The sequence below is a fragment of the Bombina bombina genome, chromosome 7 (genome assembly GCF_027579735.1).
Source record: "Bombina bombina isolate aBomBom1 chromosome 7, aBomBom1.pri, whole genome shotgun sequence".
Taxonomy (NCBI): domain Eukaryota; kingdom Metazoa; phylum Chordata; class Amphibia; order Anura; family Bombinatoridae; genus Bombina; species Bombina bombina.
Window position 1 is genome coordinate 94,013,492 of NC_069505.1, and position 19,868 is coordinate 94,033,359.

Consider the following 19,868-nt stretch of genomic DNA (forward strand, 5'->3'; position numbering starts at 1 on the left):
TGCAGCTCCAGAGTCGATGAGTGCTTGAGCCTGAAATATGGTGTTGCCAAAGCAGATAGTAACCGGAACAAACAGCTTGGGATTGAGGGAAGAAAAAGAACTTTGGCTTAACTCAGCCCCTCTTCCTGGAGTTAAGCCCTGGCTTTTACTGGACGAGTTGGACAATCTTTTAACATATGCCCCTTAATACCGCAGTAAAGACATAGTCCCAGATTACGCCTCCTGAGACGTTCAGCTTCGGATAATTTAATAGCACCAACCTCCATGGGTTCACTTGACTCAGAGATAGAAGCATTTGGAGTAGGAAGTTTTGGAGAATGAGGCATAGGACGATAGGAAGGTCTGATAAAGGATCTTCTGTTACGGTCACGTTCATGGAGACGCTCAGAGTAGCGGGCATCAAGCTTAATACATAGGTTGATAAGATCTTCAAGAGAATCGGGAAGATCCCTATAAACCAGTTCATCTTTCAAACGACCACAAAGACCTTTACGAAATGCTGCACGTAGTGCCCCATGATTCCACATAGTTTCAGCAGCTGAAGTCCGGAATTCTATAGCGTATTGTGCTACGGAAAGAGATCCTTGTCTTAAATCTAAAAGTCCTGCTTCAGCCGCCGCTGATCTACCAGGTTTATCAAACACAGAAGAAAATATAGATACAAAAGTATCAATATCCTGGAGCAAAGGATCATCTTTTTCCAAAAGTGGAGAAACCCAAGCCAGGGCTTTACCCTTCATAAGAGAAATTAAAAAGGTGATCTTGGAGGAAGAAGAAACAAACATCTGAGGATTATTTCTGAAGTGAAGGCGGCACTGATTAAGACAGTCTTCAGGATTGCCGTCATATTTATCCGGTAGTGGAATTCTAGGAATAAATTGTTCTGCAGGTTGTGGCGGATTAAACGCAGGGTTAGAGCTGGCCGCAGGAACAACAGGTGTTGCCGAGACTTGAGAAGGAGGAGAAAGGTTATGCAAAAGAGCAGTTATTTGATCCAATTTAGAATCCAGGGATTGCAGGTGTGCAGAGTGGGTTCCAAGAAGCTGTCCCTGTAGAGCCACAGCTCTGGATAACTCACCAGGGTCCATTATATGGCCTGTTTGTAATGTCAGGATAGATAAAGTCCAGAGTTAGACCCAAATGCTAGAATGAGGTAAATAACACCCTAGCACAGTGAGTATATACCAGGACCTGACCCTGCGACAGCTGTAGTTTGATATACTCACAGTAATAGACTGGAAGGTGACACAGCAGGGTCAGGAGAAGAAACTTTGTGTAGAAGGGGTTAACCAATAGAGTAATCAGGCAAGCAATGTCCAGCAACGTGTAATCAGGCAGGTAAGGGTTAACCAATAGAATAATCAGGCAAGCAATGTCCAGCAACGTGTAATCAGGCAGATAGGGGTTAACCAATAGAGTAGTCAGGTAAGCAATGTCCAGCAACGTATTATCAGGCAGGTATGGGTTAACCAATAGAGTAGTCAGGTAAGCAATGTCCAGCAACGTGTTATCAGGCAGGTAGGGGTTAACCAATAGAGTAGTCAGGTAAGCAGTGTCCAGCAACGTGTTATCAGGCAGGTAGGGGTTAACCAATAGAGTAGTCACGTAAAAAGTGTCCAGCAACGTTTTATCAGGCAGGTAGGGGTTAACCAATAGAGTAGTCAGGTAAGCAGAGTCCAGCAACGATATCAGGCAGGTAGGGATAAGGGTTCAGGATAAGCAGGCACAGATTCAGAAAATCCAAAGATAAATTTGTACTCACAGAGCCCACGAGTAAAACAAACAGGCACCGATGAGAGGAGACCCCGGAATAAGAAGGCCTCCTGACGTCATCGGAAGGCCGACAGGAACAGGGTTGCTAAGCAACCAATGAAAGCGCTACCGCGCTGAGCCAGAGGAAGCGATCAGCAGCAGCGATCGCGACACATATACAGCAATTTGTTTTATCAATCTTCTCACTTGAGAGAACAGAGGTTTATAGTTAAGATTAAATAACTCTCTAATATTAGTGGAAATATTTATACTAAGATATATTGTGTGGTTAGGTAACATGACTCCCACCCCTTCACATTTGTCCTTGTTAATTTTATAACCTTACAACTTTGAGAATGTATGTATGTATGGTTGAATAAATAAATGGGAGCAACATTAAACTGAAGTTGTCCTAGCGCAGTTTCTGTTTAGCATGCAAACAAAAGCCAGAAGAGGCTTTTGTAGTGCACTCCAAAGAAATGTATGGGAAAAGGGAGACCCGACCTCCATATGTTAGTGCACCTTTTGCTCGAGTGCAAACTTTTTCATTTCAACTTGTAATACAAGCTCAAAAATAGGAGCACAATTGATTTAACTTGAGCACTGTTGGCGCTCAATAGTGCTAATATTTTTGATCTCCATTTGTAATCTAGACCTTTGATGATTATATTTTTAGAGCAGGAACCCGAAATTCTAATTAAGACCACAATGCCCATCCCCCTAAGAAGTAGACAAGCCCAATTAACTTGTTCAATTGCCTTCACTTTCAAAGAGAGCAACAGAGAAGGCATTGCTTGCTTTGTTGCTAAATCAATTAGATTCACTATTTGGCAGGACATTCTCTGGGGCTTCCCGGTACTTTAAAGGGACAGTCTACACCAGAATTTGTATTATTAAAAATATAGATAATCCCTTTATTATCCAATCCCCAAATTTGCATAACCAAGACTGTTATATTACCTTGTATCTAAGCGTCTGCAGGCTGCCCCTTATCTCAGTTCTTTTGTCAGACTTGCATTTTAGCCAATCAGTGCTGACTCATAGGTAACTCCATGGATGTGAGTACGTTATCTATATGGCACACATGAACTAACACCCTCTAGTGGTGAAAACCGGTCAAAATGCATTCAGATAAGTGGCGGCCTTCAAAGGCAAAGAAATTAGCATATGAGCTTACCTAGGTGTAGTTTTCAACTAAGAAAACAAAGAGAACAAAACAAAATTGATGATAAAAGTAATTTGGAAAGTTGTTTAAAATTACATGCCCTATCTTAATCATGAAAGTTTAATTTTGATTAGACTGTCCCTTTAACTGTATATATTAAAAATGGTTTGGTAAATCCCTCATCCAATTAAGCCAAGATGTGTATTTGGGGTTACAAAGTCAAATATGTCCTGGCACCCTGCTGTCCATATGGTTCAGTAGTTAAATTCTCCTAGGTATTTGAGACCATCTCTGTCCATTTACATCTCTAAGGTAAACCAGTAGCCGTTGTTTGACCTTCTTACTGACCTATGAAGGCCGATAAATAAATTAAATATATACACTCTCAAAACCTTATGTTACTACATTTCATAATAATAAACTATTTCTCACACTTGTGTATCTTTAATCCACAGCACAAGCAGTGTTCTAGCATTTAGAGCCCAGAGTCTGAAGAGTTTCCTGCTTAATCACGGATGATTAAGTATTGATTTAAAGTTTGATTAAGCCACCTTCTAGAAGGAAAATCCTAAAAAAAATGTGACCTTTTTAATGTGTTGTAAGGACAGGCATGGAAACAAATGTATTTATCACACCCAATGAATAGAATACAAGCCCTAGTTTCCTAGATTGGCAAAACCCAATTATTTGTGTTAACAGGTTCTGGGAATATACAGAGGAGAACAAGCCTAAGGCCCAGCACAGCACAATCATCCTTCTCAGGCAGACCTTATTCTGCTGTTAGGCCTGCAAGCGCAGGAAGACCAGCCACCAGTCACCAAGGACCATTAGGAAGTCCACAAATTGATCCCATCAACTCTGATGAGGGGACAGCAGAGGATGAGGCCAGTGACTTAACTCATGGTAAGTTCCGTATCATGCTTTATATCAGTCAATGGATCATTTTATAATGTTTTATATTTGTTGGATAATTTTATACAACAAAAAATTATTTTCCATTAATTCAATGTTAAAAGTTTAATTTTATTCTTTCTTTAAAATATTTTCTTCTGTCTCTTTTTTGTGCCTCTTTCAGTCATTTGGTTTCTCTTATTTATTTCCTCCATCTTTTTCTGTCAGTCTCTTTCTCATTCAATGCCTCCATTTTAGTTTGTTTCTCTCTAACAAACTTGTTTGCAAATACGTCTGTCTGTCCTTCACTCACTCAGTCACTCGGGACCCGATTATATAACATTCCCCAAACATGAAAAACCACAATGACACTAGCATGGGGCTGCCTTCAGGGAATTTGCTTTTAAAAATTGTCTGTTCCTCTCAGTTGCAAGATGTCTCCTATAGAAAGTAATTGTCCTCCCTGGAAAGAGAAACTTTTCTGGGAAGAGAGCAAAATTAGCAGGGAGCAGGGGGCGCACTTTAAAAGTGAAATACTGACCCAATACAAATCAGATTCAGCATATAGTAGTTTTTTTAAAATGATTTGTGTATTTCTGCACACAACCTTTTACAAATGTCTACAAATAAAAGATAGCGCTAAAAAAGGGATTTGTGATCCAAGGAGATACAATTTAATTTAAATATCATACAATTAAAATTGGATGCATCCATATTCATTTAATATATAATAAAACACACATCAATACATTAATATGTACAATAAGGAGATAAAAAAAATATTTCATTCAACTTTGTATCCGTTTGTACTGATTAGTGTAGTGGTCCTTAATTCTTACTACCCACAGTTGTTAATATCTGGTGTAAGTCTTGTAACACACAGTTACTAGTAACCAATAGTAATTTCGTAACTCATAGTTGTTGGTATCCAAACCTTCTGACAATCTTCATCACGGTTCTCAGTCACGTGACCCATTTCGACCAATCATAGGTCTGTTGTGCCAACCTATTGTAATCCTTACCGGTAAGTTTGAAAAAACAGGAATTGTCCGCAATATAGTGTAACTATTATGTGCTCTGGATACTATATCCAGCTAAATATGTATTGAAGCAGATAGTTGCAATAAATACATGTCAGTATAGACTGGGACACTAACGGTATAATAACCTGCCTTTGTAAACACAGAAATCGATGTAATGCCCATGGTTCCCAACTAACTGCCATACAAAAAGGCTTCCACATAACAAGCGCTAATCTGTAGAAAGTCTTTGGTGCAGGATCCACTGATAACCCTAACGGTCCTGATAATACAACAAGATGGTACTGTTCAGCGGTACTAGCATACGGCATAGTTCTAGTCCTTCAGCAACCGTTTAGGTTGCGTGATAAAACTGCAAGATCTGCAGGAGGAAATGTTTAGAGTAAACATCAGATCTCACAGAGAACAAGCATCTATGAGGCAGAGGCAAAGAAACCCATTTTACAATAAGGAAAACAATACTCTTTAAATGTTGTATTATACGAACAAATGTCATAATATTTTTGCATGTGCAGTGTAGTTTTACTACAATTTCTAGTATTTGCCTTAAATAGATTTTTTTCCTGAATAATTTCAATACACAATTATAATTTTTCATAAAATACGAAGTCTGCAGAACTACTTTGTTACAAATTTAAATGTTATTTAAATGTTATTTAACAACACAATTTTTTTTACGTGTGCTTTGATTTCAATACATAATTTATACATTTTATACGATTTATAAATTGTGGTTTTTTTTTTAAATTACTAGTGTAATGAATGTAGCTACTGAAATGCAAGGAACACCCCTTTGCATATACATTGTTTTAAAATAAAAACTACCTTTGTATACTTCTAACACAACTTCAAAGTAGTGGTGAGAATCTGCTAATCCCGAGGTCTTTAGATATTTGGGCCCTCAGTCTTTTTCCAAACTTCACATTCCTTCACTGTGTTATATTCCTGTATTTAGGATCTCAGTGTTATATATTGACATTTATATTTGTCATTTGTGTCTTTGTTCCTATAGGTGTTGGTAGAGTCATCTGTGGGAATCCCTTTAAGGCTCTTCGTGCTCGGAAAGAGAGACTAGTGGTAAGACCTCGAGTCCTATCATTGACCTCTTCTCCATGTTTATATCGCCTGACGCCTGTACACTAATCACTTTCATTATCTGTATACATAAGAATTGTCTCCAGACTATATTGTTATTTCCTTCTGCTTTATATGTTTTGGTATCACATGTTTTAACCCACTACAGGTATTATCATCTTTACAGTGATGGTACGGGTTAAGTGGCTCAATCATATTTATTTGTGTTGAAAAGAGAAAACCTCTTGTGCCTTATGTCCATGCCCTGTCATATTCTAATTTGAAAGGCAAACTAATTAAAGCATATCTCAAAGAGGTTGATGATGTCTCCATATTTTTTGTTTGACTGTATTTGGTAACTTTTTATTCTTTGGAGACTATGCTAAGAGGCTATTAAAGAGTAGAATGATTTTATAACCAATCAAAGGTCTATGTAAAGTTTGCTTGCAAGAAAATTAATAGAGAGGACTGTCTTAACATTATGTTGAACAGAGCGTTTTTATTTGCCATCATACTCCATGCCTTCTTCCCCCCATGGCCTAATAACCTAATTTGTCTTGTTAGCCAGCTTCACTGATCACTCACCAGTCAATGGGGCACAGACCAGAATGTACATTTGACCCAGAGTTTTCCTCAGAGAAGAATCGTGATGATGTGTTTGCAGAGTTGAGAGCCTGGAGAACGAACCATCATGAGTAAGGCAGCACGCAACCCACAATCATGGTTGCTAATGAATACATAATACATTAGTACATTTGACTTCTTGTCTTTACTAGCCTACATAGCAGGAACACATAATGAATATGTCTCATCATGATATAACCCTCTCTTCCTTTTTTTTACATTAGGCTCTTGCAAAAAATTCAGAGTGATCGTGCTCCTCAGGTTCTAACAATCCAACACAGTGAAGAAGAGGAGGGATCTAGCTTATATGATAGTAGTGGGGATGAGGAAGCACAAGATCCCTGGGACTCAAGTTGCCTTATTAGAGTGTCTCCTGAGAATCTTAGCCCCTTACCCATTGATCAATCTTCTGGAGGTGAGATTAATCTAGTTGAATTTATATAACTCCAAACATAGTGCTGAGGTTCAAGTACACAATATTTATGATAGTGCACATTCTGTACAGTGAGGTTTGTAAATCATAGTCTCTACAGTGGGTTCTGCAACTTAGCCTCACCACTTAGCCGTTTCATGATTTACAGTTTGAGAACTGTGAAAATCCCATTTAAGAAGATGTGGAAAAATAAACTTTTCAAACAATTATGGAAAAAAATTGAAATATAAACATTTTAAAATATAAAAACTTAGCAAATTTAATCATTGGCCAAACATGCCCAGTATTCCCATTATGCCTATATATAATTTGCCTTTAGATTTTTTTAACACTTCTCTGGATGGATTCGGATTGCATAAGTTTCATTTAAAAAAAGCAAAGATGTTTACCTTAGATACTGTACAAAGGGATTTGGTTTTGCTAATACTTTCACACTATTTTGCCTGCTCTTTGTGCTTTAATGTTTCCTTTCATAAGCCTTGGTCAATGTTCATCTGGTGCAAAACGATATTTTGTATAGTGTTAACACAGTTCAGTAATTTCAATGAAAGATGCAAATGGTAAAGTGTGGAAGCGCAAAGCAAGAAAATCGGGTAAATATAAACAGTAGAGGGATGTTAAGCATTAAATGGGAAAAATGTACGCTTTAAGCCAGACGATACTTCATTATCGGCAACAATGTAAATGGGGTCTAAGTTAGCTGTATAATTAGTCCTCATATTATATAAAATAGTCACCTTATCATTAACTGGAAGGGACACTTCTTTGAATTACCTGTCCTTAAAATTTAATCTTTTATAATAGCATTTTTTGCTACCCCCTAAAATCTAGGTAATAAAATCAAACTAATTAAAGAGACACTGTACTTTACAATGTTGTGTCATCCATACGAAAAAAAGCAACATTTTAAACGTATGATTTTTTTGGCATTAACAAAATCTAAACTAAAAACTTTTAAAATGTAAATGAATAACACTGTATTATTTTTGTACTTCCTTCTAATGGTCACTGGCTAAGAGGTACTTCCTAGTTCCTACTAATGTTAATTGGCTGGAACATACTTCCTGTTTATGCTCATTGGTTGGCATGTATTTCAATGAGCATTAGTAGGAAGTTCACAACTGATAATGGTATGAGTTTAAATTTAGACAGTTTTTACTTAAAGGGGGAGTCTGCTCCAGAATTTTTATTGTTTAAAAAGATAGCTAATCCCTTTATTACCTACTCCCCAGTTTTGCATAACCAACGGGGTTATAATAATATACTTTTTACTCCTGGGATTACCTTGTAGCTATGCCTCTGAAGACTGCCCCCTTGTTTCAGTGTTTTTAACAGACTTTTTAGCCAATCAGTGCTGAGTCATAAATAACTCTACAAGAGTGAGCACAATATTATCTATATGGTACACATGAACTAGCGCTGTCTAGCTGTGAAAAATTATTAAAAAGTACTGGGCTAAGAGGCGGCCTTCAAGGGCTTAGAAATTAGCATATGAGCCTTCCCAGGTTTAGCTTTCAACAAAGAATACCTAGAGAACAAAGCAAATGTTCTGATAAAAGTAAATAGTAAAGTTGTTTAAAATGGCATGCCCTGAAAAATGGCATGCTCTGAGTTCCGGGGGAGGAGTCCAGGTGTGAGGACACACGCTGCACCTGTGCTGATCTATCCACCCTACAAGCTCTTGGCGAGCTACTCCCGCCCAAACCACTAACCCTGGATGGCTTGTCCAGCGTGACATACACACCGCTGCTGGAACTCTCCTAGTGCCAAGACATTGCACTATAACTGCATGCTGCAGCAACTGGAAGCTCCTTTTTTTCAGCATTAAACACTTCTCCTAAAGTAATTGATCAGCGAGATAAACAAACAATTGAAAGTCTCTGTGCACGCTTAAAACCCACTACAAAAAGCTGCCTCGTTACCTGCTTGCTTTTCACCCGCTGAGAGACACCTTGTTCCTGCCTATCGGGCTCTGCCCTCCTGCACAGACTGACCCGTTCCCTGGGAATCCCACAGGTGGATCTAAGTGCCCTGTACTGAGGCAGGAGGGAGCTCCTGAGACACGGCCGGACTGGGTGCTCTTACCTGATAGCCACTGTGACACAATCCTGGCGTGTACCGGCTTCTTCTTTCTCACCTGCCGCAGACGGACCCCGGGCTGTGTATCCCTGGAAGGGCTTTGTTTCCATCTAGGCTCCGGTAGCCTACCCGTATGGAAGGGGGAGAGCCTAGCGATCTCCAGTACCTGACAGGCTGTGCTTGCTGTCCTTCTGTGTGACCCCTCCCACCGATGCTGCGAGAGGGGTAAGGACTGTTGTTGCCTGTCTGGGTCCCGCTTTGCCGACCGACGCTCCCCACAATACAGACCGCAGAGAGCCTCAAACATAACACTAAGGAGGCTATTATCGTCACACAGCCCGAGGGACGTTCCCCCCTCCACCGGTGATGCGCAGGGGGGATTGATTGTTAAGTAGATCCTGATCCTAATACGAACTATCTGCAGCTCAGAGTTGGAACTGGTAAAGTAGCTAATTAACCTGCTGCTATTTTCATTATTTTTTTTTCCCCAAAATTCATTGGACTTTTTGTGTATGGACAAAAATTTGAAGTGTACAATACTGGTTATATTACTATTGCATTTTATTCATGTCTTAAATTATATAGTATGGTTAACATAAAAGGCCTCCAATACAATTAAGGTTAACTATGAAGGCTAGATATCTCTAGATGTATAAACTCTGCTTTTTCCTTTAGCACACCATGGATCTAGTGTAAAAGGGCAAGGAGCTGTGTTTTGCCTGTATGCATAAATTGTAAGTTACTAGGAGGTGAAGTAAGAGATAAAAATCACATGATAAAAATTTTTTTAAGAACCAAGGCCTCACATCAATATAATTTTTGATATTGCTAGAATAATAATTGCTAGGACTGTATTTGGTACTTCTTGTAAGGGCAAGTTTCTCAAAATAAGATGGTTGTAGCCCTGCTATCAAAAAGCATTTGAATATTATTTTCTCTTCTTTCTTCTTTTCGATTCCTTTTTCTTTTTTTTTTAAATTTTATATCAGGGTAAACCCCGATACTATTATAAACATCAGGATTGTATCCTGTACCTCTCTGGGATAAAGAAAAAGGTCTCCAAGAAGATGGTTTCGCTTTTGTTTCTGAAACTATCAATACTGTAAAATGATCACAAATTGCTGAAATAATGGCCTTGTTTATATAAACATTACTGGAAAGTAACATAATTTGAATATACTTAACTCTTATAGACAGTAGCCTATGGTTATCCCTCATTTTTGAAAGGGTCATTAAGATTTAATTTAGCTAAAGAGGTAAAAGTCTCAAATTAAAGATAAAGAATATACAATAGCGGTAACTGCAGATATTGATATCTATTCCATATTGTTCCATTCTATTCTTCCCGCCCGTACACTAATCCACTCTCACATGATTGTAGATGTATCACATCCCACACACTTTCACACCCTACACCTTCCCCCTCTATCCCTCATAAAAAGGGAAGAGGAATAGAATCACAGAGAAAAAAAAAGGGGTAGAAAGGGGACTAAATTCTTTTTTTTTGTTTTCTCCCCCCCCCCCCCCAATTATTTTTTTTATTTATTTTTTCTCTCTCACCCACTGATATACTTTGCACTATTTTAAGAACATAATAACATGGATAAATTTATACACCCTCACTCTAAAAACACACCTCCCCCAATGGCGGCTAAACCAAGAGATAAACGGAACAAGGCTTCCGTAGACCCTACCGCTGAATCACTATCACACATAAGTAACATTCAAACATTATCTGAACCTATAGATATCCACTCTTTAGTTCAAAGAATATCAGAAGCTCTCTCACCTAAATTTGAAATCTTAAGAAACGAGATTAAATCAGACATAACCCATCTAACATCAGAAGTCAGACAATTTGCAAGTAGGCTTACGGAGGCAGAACAGAGGATATCTGACCTAGAGGATAATATGATAGAGCATAATGCCGAAATCGAAACCTCAAGTAACACCCTCTTAAAATTACAAACTAAAATAGAAGACCTAGAGAACCGGGCACGTAGAAACAATCTCAGAATAATAGGGGTCCCCGAGGACAGACAATATGAAGATCTATTCAAATTTCTTACGGTAACACTCCCACAGCTCTTAAAGATTACAGATAATTTCCCTAAAACATCTATTGAAAGAGTACATAGAATTGGTCCTCCTTATTCTTCTAAAAATGCTAGACCTAGACCAATTATTGTCAAATTTCTAAATTATCAAGACAAGCTTACATTTTTGCAATCTTACCATAAATGTCAGCCCATATTCCTAGCGGAAGCGAAAATATTACTCTTTCAAGATTATTCAATGGAGACAGTTAATAAAAGACGAGAAATTACTCCAATGTGCACAAAGTTCATTCAGCAGGGAATAAGGGCTAACATCTTGTACCCTGCTAAACTTAAGGTATACGTAGAAAATCAACCAATTGTTTTTGACACTCCAGCGGAAGCTGGAAAATTTTATGCTCAAAAATTTGCCACAGATTAATAGATCATAACCTATTGGGATACTACAGTGAATTTAATTTTTTGCTGAATATAAATATGGACTCTTCCAAGAAGGGTAATGAGAGAATTGAAAGGTTCAGGTCTCTCAAACACGGTCCCTCCCTCCCTCCAACCCCTCCTTTTTTCCCCTTTTTTTTTTTTTCTCCTTTTCTTTTGTTGTTGTTGTTCTGTTTTTTAACAAATAATGAATACGCCAAGTAGAATTAAGGTCACTTCATGGAATATAGGTGGCCTCACGTCCCCCATTAAAAGAAAAACCATATTAACCTACTTGAAGAGAATTAATACCTCTATTGCATTTCTGCAAGAAACACATTTGAAAACTGAAGAGGTCCTCAAGCTTAAATCTACATGGGTCCAAGAGGTTTTCTTCTCTCCAAGTACCAGGAGGAAAGGGGGGGTCGCTATCCTAGTAAGCAAAAATGTTAAGTACCAGGTAATACAAACAGAAAATGATACCGAAGGGAGATACATAATTTTAAAAATTAAAATTGATAACACGTTATATACACTTTGTAACATTTATGCCCCAAATGTTTTTAATGTTCCCTTTTGGGAAGTACTACAAAACAGGCTCATGACATGTGCTGAGGGATATATGATATTGGGCGGAGACTTCAACATGACTCCCAAATGCCCGTTGGACAGGTTAAGACAGGATCGCACGCTAAAAAGAACCAAAAGAGATAAATTAGAATCAAAACTTTTCTCTAGAATAATGCTAAACCTAAAAGTTCGTGATATTTGGAGACTCCAAAATCCTGACTCTCGAGAGTACACATGCCTCTCAAAGGCACATAAGTCTCTCTCAAGGATAGATCTCCTCTTACTGGATGAGAGGCTATGCAAGTCACAGGTGAGGGCTCAAATACTTCCAATAGCTATTTCTGATCACGCCCCAATTTGTTTAGATCTTCAACCATATAATAATGGGCAAACAAATAGACGATTTTTTTTTCCAACATTCCTTGCCACAGATCTTAAATTTAAAAACTGGTTAGAAGCTAAATTTAAAGACTATGCTTTCTTGAACCGTGACTACATTTCCCACCCTCTACTATTCTGGGAGACGGCTAAAGCAGTTTTAAGAGGGGAAATTATAGCATATAATGTAAATAGAACTAAAAAACTTAAGCAAAGAGAGGGGGAGTTGGCACGAGCAGTTTCTAATGCATATAATCTTCATTTAATTCTAAATTCCTCTCAGAGCTGGGCTAAATACACCTCAGCTCTACAAAATAGAGACTCCTTCTTGCTTTACAAAACAACACAGAAAGATGCCAGGATCCAGTCAAAGTTATATCGATTTGGCAATAAAACTGGTAAATTACTAGCTAAACTCCTTAAAATTGAAAGGGGATCCCAATTGATAGATTATATAAATACGGGAGCACAGACAGTCAATACGACTGAAGAACTCATACAATTATTCTTTAAATATTATTCTGATTTATATTCTTTTAGAAACTCTAATACACAGGCACGTGATCAATTCTGGAACGAAATTACTTTCCCCACATTACACTATGAGAACCTACAGGATCTATATGCCCCAATTACTGAAATAGAAGTATCTAAAGCAATTTTAAAATTGCCACACAATAAAGCCCCAGGCCCAGATGCATTACCGAACGAATTTTACCAAGCTTTAAATAATATCATTACACCATATTTAACCACTTTATTTAATTCTTTATATATAGAAGGAAAGGATCCAACACATGGTTTTTCTGCATCTTACACTACCTTGATACCGAAGCCTGGGAAGGACCCAACAAAAGAGGAATCATACAGACCTATCGCATTACTTAACACCGACTATAAAATCTTAACCTCAATATTAGCTCACAGACTCCAAATCATATTACCTCCTATTATCCATACAGATCAAGTTGGGTTCATACAGAGCAGAAACTCTGCCTCAAAAATACGTGAACTCTTCCTTCTTATTGACTATTTTAGAGAGTTGGATCCTCGAGAGGGGGGGAGGGAGAGGCCACCCCTGATAAGGCAATAATATCAATAGATGCCCAAAAAGCTTTTGACTCAGTCCACCACGATCATCTCATTTTTACTTTAAATAATTTTGGACTGAAAGAAAACTTTACTAAGTTTGTTAGCAATCTTTACCAAAATGCTACTACAAAATTAATGGTCAATGGAAACATATCACAGGACATAGAATTACAACATGGTACTAGACAGGGGTGCCCTCTGTCCCCCCTCCTCTTTGATCTTGCTATAGAGCCCCTTGCCATTTATATAAGACATCAAATTGATGGGATTAGGGTGGGCAGGAAAGAGTCTAAAATTGCTTTATATGCAGATGATGTTCTTATTTATATGACCAATACAAGATTAAATATACCTAAACTTTTAAATATAGTACAACAATTTGGGTCCTTCTCAGGCTATCAGGTTAATAACACAAAATCTGAACTATTCTGGATCACCCAGACAAAACACTCACTAGTAGAAATTCCTTTCCACATAGCTCACAATTCTTTCCGATATCTGGGAATTAACATCTCTTACGACCTAGACACTTGGTACTCGCTTAATTTCACTCCAATAATAAATAAAATTAAAGAATCCCTTAAAAATTGGCAAAATTTCCCCTTATCCTTATCAGGACGAATAGCTGCCTATAAAATAATGCTCTTACCTAAACTTCTATACATGATACAGAATATTCCTCTTTTTATCAAACGGAAAGATATAGATCTTCTTAATTCTACCCTTAGATCATTTATATGGCAGAGTAGAAAGCCCAGAATCTCTCTTCAAAAATTATCTTTCCCACTGAAGTATGGGGGGCTTGCGCTCCCAGATATACGAGCATATAATCAAGCTTTTGTAGCTCGTACGGTAATAGACTGGGTACACTTAAAGAATTATGTAACAGATAATGATCTGGAAAAAAACATAACTTATCCTTTAAAATTAACAGCACTGATGCATAATGACCCCAATCAGATTTCGAATCAAATCAAGAAGTTAAAATCTATCTATAACCCTATTTTGGCATGGAAAAAGATCTGTACTACACTAGAGGTAGAGTATCATGTTTCCCTATATATTCCGTTTCTGGGTAACCCACAGTTTGGAGATGGTATACAGGAAGGAGTATTTAGGAAATGGAAAATACTAGGCCTTAGCAACATATATCAGATTCTAGATTTTGAGAGAAGATGTGTTAAATCATTTGAAACTTTGAGATTAGAATTTAATATACCAAACAAAAAAATGTTTGCTTACCTCCAGACAAGACACTATGCCCTAAATCTCATCTATAAATACGGATGGAATTGGTCTCTGGATAGTGTTGGAAATTGGCTTGCTGTTTCCAAACTGAGACGCATGTCAATTGTATTTGGGTACCAATTGCTGGTATCAGTAAAGGGAGCAAAAAATATTGAGACAACCCAGAATAAGTGGAGTGCATTGATCAAACAACCTTTAGATCCTTCACTGTTCCACCAATCAATACTAGAAACTGCTCGTGCCACTCTCTCCGCTTCCTGGAGGGAATCTCATCTGAAATTGTTATACATGACCTATTTTACTCCTGAAAAAGGATATAGATATGGAAGTAGTAGCTTTAGGTCATGTCCAAAATGCTCACTCCTGAAGGCAGACCTTCAGCACATGTTATGGGCCTGCCCAAAAATCAGGAATTTCTGGTTAAAGATTCAATTCTGGTTAAACAAGATAATTGCTCCTTCCCGTATAATATTATCTTTAGAAATAATAGTTTTTCTGTTTCATTTAAATGAGGAAAATATAAAGAGAATTATCAACATGACTATTTTGGCAGCAAGATATTTCATTTTTAGTAAATGGAAACAGACAACAATTCCTAGCATAACAGAAACTAAGAACTATTTAAAAAAGCAATACATTTTGGAACAAATAGACACAGACCCAAATAATGACCGAGATATTAGAAAATTATTCTTAAAATGGTCACCATTTATTAAAGATTTGCCACCTAGTGAAGTTGACTTTTTGATATATCCCTTCAGGAATTCAGAAATGGTCATTCTTGGCACGTGGTAGTAATAATTAAGTAAAAGGGAAGAGAGAGGGGGAGGGAAGAAGAAAAAGAAAGAAAGAAAGAAAAAGAACAACAAGAAAAAAAAATTCCTTTTTTTTTTTTTTCTCCAAGATAATAGAGGGTCTGAGTGTAGGAACAGAGGGGGGGAATGGAGGAAGAAGGAGGGAAACTAGGGGAAAAGGAAAGAAAAAACAAGAAAAAACTTAATTCAGAATACGTAAAGTATAATTTATTGCTGTTTTATTTTTTCTGTTATATGTTAAGAATTAAATATGTAAAGATTGTACAGCTTTTTATGTATATCTAAATCCCTCATAATATTTGTACATATTTGAAAAAAATTTTGTTCATCGAAATTGTATTCTGGAAAGGAATTAAATAAAATATTAAAAAAGAAATAAAAAAAAAAATGGCATGCCCTATCTAAATCATGAAAGTTTAATTTTGACTACACTCTCCCTTAAATATTTTGGAGACAAAATGTTTAAATGCTGCTTTTAGTACAGTGTCCCTTTAAGACATCTGTGTTGTATCAATTTTAGGTATTTTAGGGGCTGAAGCTCTGTGGCAAGTGGTGAGTTCAGAAATTGTCAGAGGATCCTTTTTTTCATATTATATAGCACATTTGTCTAGCTCTTGGTTATTAATTATGCACTGAAAATCAATCCCTTAATCTGAGTATCTGTCTTAAAGGGACAGTCTACACCAGAATTTTTATTGTTTTAAAAGATAGATAATCCCTTTATTACCCATTCCCCAGTTTTGCATAACTAACACATTTATAATAATATAATTTTAACCTCTGTAATTATCTTGTATCTAAGCCTCTGCAAACTGCCCCTTTTTTCAGTTCTTTTGACAGACTTGCAGTCTAGCCAATCAGTGCCTGCTACCAGATAACCTCTCGTGCACGAGCACAGTGTTATCTATATGAAATACGTGAACTAACACCCTCTAGTGGTGAAAAACTGTTAAAATGCAATCTGAAAGAGGTGGGCTTTAAGGTCTAAGAAATTAGCATATGAACCTCCTAGGTTAAGCTTTCAACTAAGAATACCAAGAGAAAAAAGCTAAATTTGTGATAAAAGTAAATTGGAAAATTGTTTAAAATGACATGCTCTATCTGAATCATGAAAGTTTATTTTGGCCTAGACTGTCCCTTTAATATTTTAAGCTAGTTAACTATCACTATAATGTATACCCGATCTGAAAGAATGATCTATATGGATATAACATTCCCACCTATGTAACACTAATTGCAGAAGGTTTAACCCAACTAAGATCTCAGTGTGTCTGCCTTCTCCCTTTACCCTCAAACCGCTACAGCTTAGAACTAAAGCAATGATAATATTGTGGGGTATACGACCATTGTTTGGTGCATCTGATTTCAGAAAAACAAGCATAAATATTGTGCATATAGCGGAGTGGATTTGCCAGCTTGCGGGCACACGATAAATAACCAGCAATTAGCACTTATAAAATTAACCAGAGATCAGATCTCTGGTTAATATTTTGTGTCCCCCATATGCCCTCATATTTTGTTTTTTTGTTGTTTTTTTTAAAAGTAGCATTTAATAAAAAAAAAACTCCTGCACTTAGCAGTTTTTGGCAGCTAAAGTCAGCGGCGTGTGCTGGTATTACCAAGTGAAGCACAAATTTCTCTTTAGCAAAAGCGATATTTTGCGATTCACTCTGGCCTGTAGTGTTTTATTATCTATATATAATGCTGTGTTATTATCCACACATATTTTCTTTGACACTAATTATTTGAACTTGTGTAATAATGTTAAATTCTTGCAACAAAACATCTATATCTGTTATGTTAATACCCTCTGTTCCCCATCTCCAAGCTTTCACCTTTAGATAACAAATAGCTAGTTTAGTATTTGATTTTACAATATAGATTTGTGATCTCAGCCAATCTGTATGTATTTGTCCTGATCTGAACTTGTCTAATGAAAAGGGTTTAAAACTGAAATTGTCGTGATGCACCAGTCACTGTTGCTATGCAACTGTATAGAATGCATTTTTTTGTAGCAAGTTTCTTTGTAAAGAAAATATAGTTTACATTAAAATGTATTTTATTTATATTTGTACCCTGAATCTTGTAGAAGACTTGCAGGATGTTACTTGGGTGCCATCACCCCCTCTTACTCCATGCCCTCCACATCCCGGAAGTAGGAATTCAAACCTCAACAAAGGTGCAGACATACGGATGAGACGTCTTCTGAAAGGTCCCATCCAGAGAGAGACCATGGCGCCCAGGCAAATGAACAGAGGCTTTAACATTGGGGATGAGGCCTTTTCCTTGTCAGATATAGATGGAGTCCACCCCAAGATGTCAGAAACCCTCAAAATGAATGAAGCAAGAACAGAAGATTTCATTGAAAGACCACTTTCTGAACCTGTGCGGATAAGGCCTTATATTCCCAGGTATGTATTTAGAATTAGAAGAATAGTCAATAATGCTGGACATATACAATTTCTTTAAAATATTCAAATCCTTTCAATATGTTAAGCTCAACAAATTAGATTTGGTGATTGGCTGTTGAGGGTTAATATAGTTAAGGATATAGTATTGTTATGGGTTGTTCATTTAACTTCTGTCTCTTTATATTAATACCAGAAATCTCTGGGGGTCCAGAGGAGACATCAGTGAGTTTGATCCACCTTTTCAGCTAAACACCAGAAACCTAACTAGTGTGTAGGTGTTCTGCAACTTTTTGAATGGCAGATTAATGTACCATTAGTGCAATCCAGGAAAATTATAGTAGGTTGGCATTTTCAGGTGAAAAGCTTTGGATATTACAGTTTTTAGTTTAATTATGATCACTTGCAGGCCTGTAACGTTAATAACAGTTATTGACTATAATTCATAGTACTACTGAATGATGTCTGTTACATGGTATTTATTGATGTTACCTTTACAGTGTCTTTGCATATGTCAGCAATGCAGAAATAAATTATTGTCGCTCAAGTGTTAATTTTTGTATAGTCATGCATGGGAGCTTTTACTTGTCATACATAGGAGTATGACCAAGTGCACATACTTTTAATTAGATAAGTAAGGAAGGCAAGAAAATATAAGCCTGTGGTCTGGAGAGAAATTATAGGAGTGTGTTGAACTTAATAGATACTAAGATATACTTGGTCATACATTGTCAGTCCTCTTGCCCATAATGTATGACTATTTGATCCTATCAAAAGACAGGGGAGGGATCAATGTGCTGTTATAACAGCGTTCAAAAACAGAAGCAAAAACAGAAGAGTCACAGATGTGATCAAATAAATTTATTTTTGTTATCAACCCATTGATGTAACAGTGACATAAACTAAGAGTGTCGTTATACCGAATATATATGTGAAAAATGTAACAGAATATATACAGTACGTGAAAAATTGAACGGATAAGTCATTAGTAATTTGATCTTGGCTAGCTCTGTGTGTTTTTAACTTCTGAGTGTGGATGCATGTGTGAATGTATTATTTTATTAATAATTGATAAAAAGTTATATTTTAATATTTCTTTATGCTACTATCAATAATGATTTAATTTGTGTGTAACTTAATTGAAGTTGTAATTTGCAACTAAGTATATCTAAGTGCACATACTTGCAAATTGTATTTATTATTGCATAAAAAATCAACTTTGACAGACACCTCTTTATTGATGCAAAAATAATTGCCTTTGCAATGTTATGACAAACTGTGCCCTATTTGGCATGTGCAGCCGCTGCCAAATTAGTGAATAAAAACAAGCAAATAAAGTGCTAGTTTACAAGTTGATCGCTAATTTATCGCCCGCCCGCAAACGGGCAAATTTTCCTGTTGCGGGCGCGTGCTAAATAACCAGCCTTTACAAGTGGCTCGTTATTGCTATCGTGAGCTCACGGTAGCAGTTAGTGCTCAGAAAAATAAGCAGAAATCGGATCACTGGTTAAAATTTCTGAAAGTGTAGCATTTTTTTCAATAAAAAAACAGCTGCACTAGGCAGTTTTAAGGGGTTAAAAGCGGCTGGGTGTGGGGTGCCTTTACATTGCGGTCTATGGAAACTGTATATACACATATTAACACATACATATATACAGTCATGGCCAAAAATATTGGCATCCCTGCATTTCTGACAGATAATGCACCACTTCACCCAGAAAATTGTTGCAATTACAAGTGCCTTCTCATGTTTATTTCTTTTGTTTGTATTGGTATGACACAAAAAAGTGGAGAGAAAAAAGCCAAACCTGACACATTCCACTCA

At 37.0% G+C, this 19,868-nt stretch overlaps 1 protein-coding gene across 1 annotated transcript in view; it reads left to right on the forward strand.

Annotated features, from left to right (window-relative positions):
- LRRC56 (leucine rich repeat containing 56) overlaps nt 1–19,868 on the forward strand; it is a 93,771-nt gene that overhangs the window by 70,792 nt on the left and 3,111 nt on the right. Inside the window, exons 7-11 of the mRNA XM_053689289.1 lie at nt 3,617–3,820; nt 5,861–5,925; nt 6,487–6,617; nt 6,771–6,961; nt 17,725–18,046. Coding sequence (XP_053545264.1) covers nt 3,617–3,820; nt 5,861–5,925; nt 6,487–6,617; nt 6,771–6,961; nt 17,725–18,046 — 913 coding nt within the window. The remainder of the gene's footprint in view (nt 1–3,616; nt 3,821–5,860; nt 5,926–6,486; nt 6,618–6,770; nt 6,962–17,724; nt 18,047–19,868) is intronic.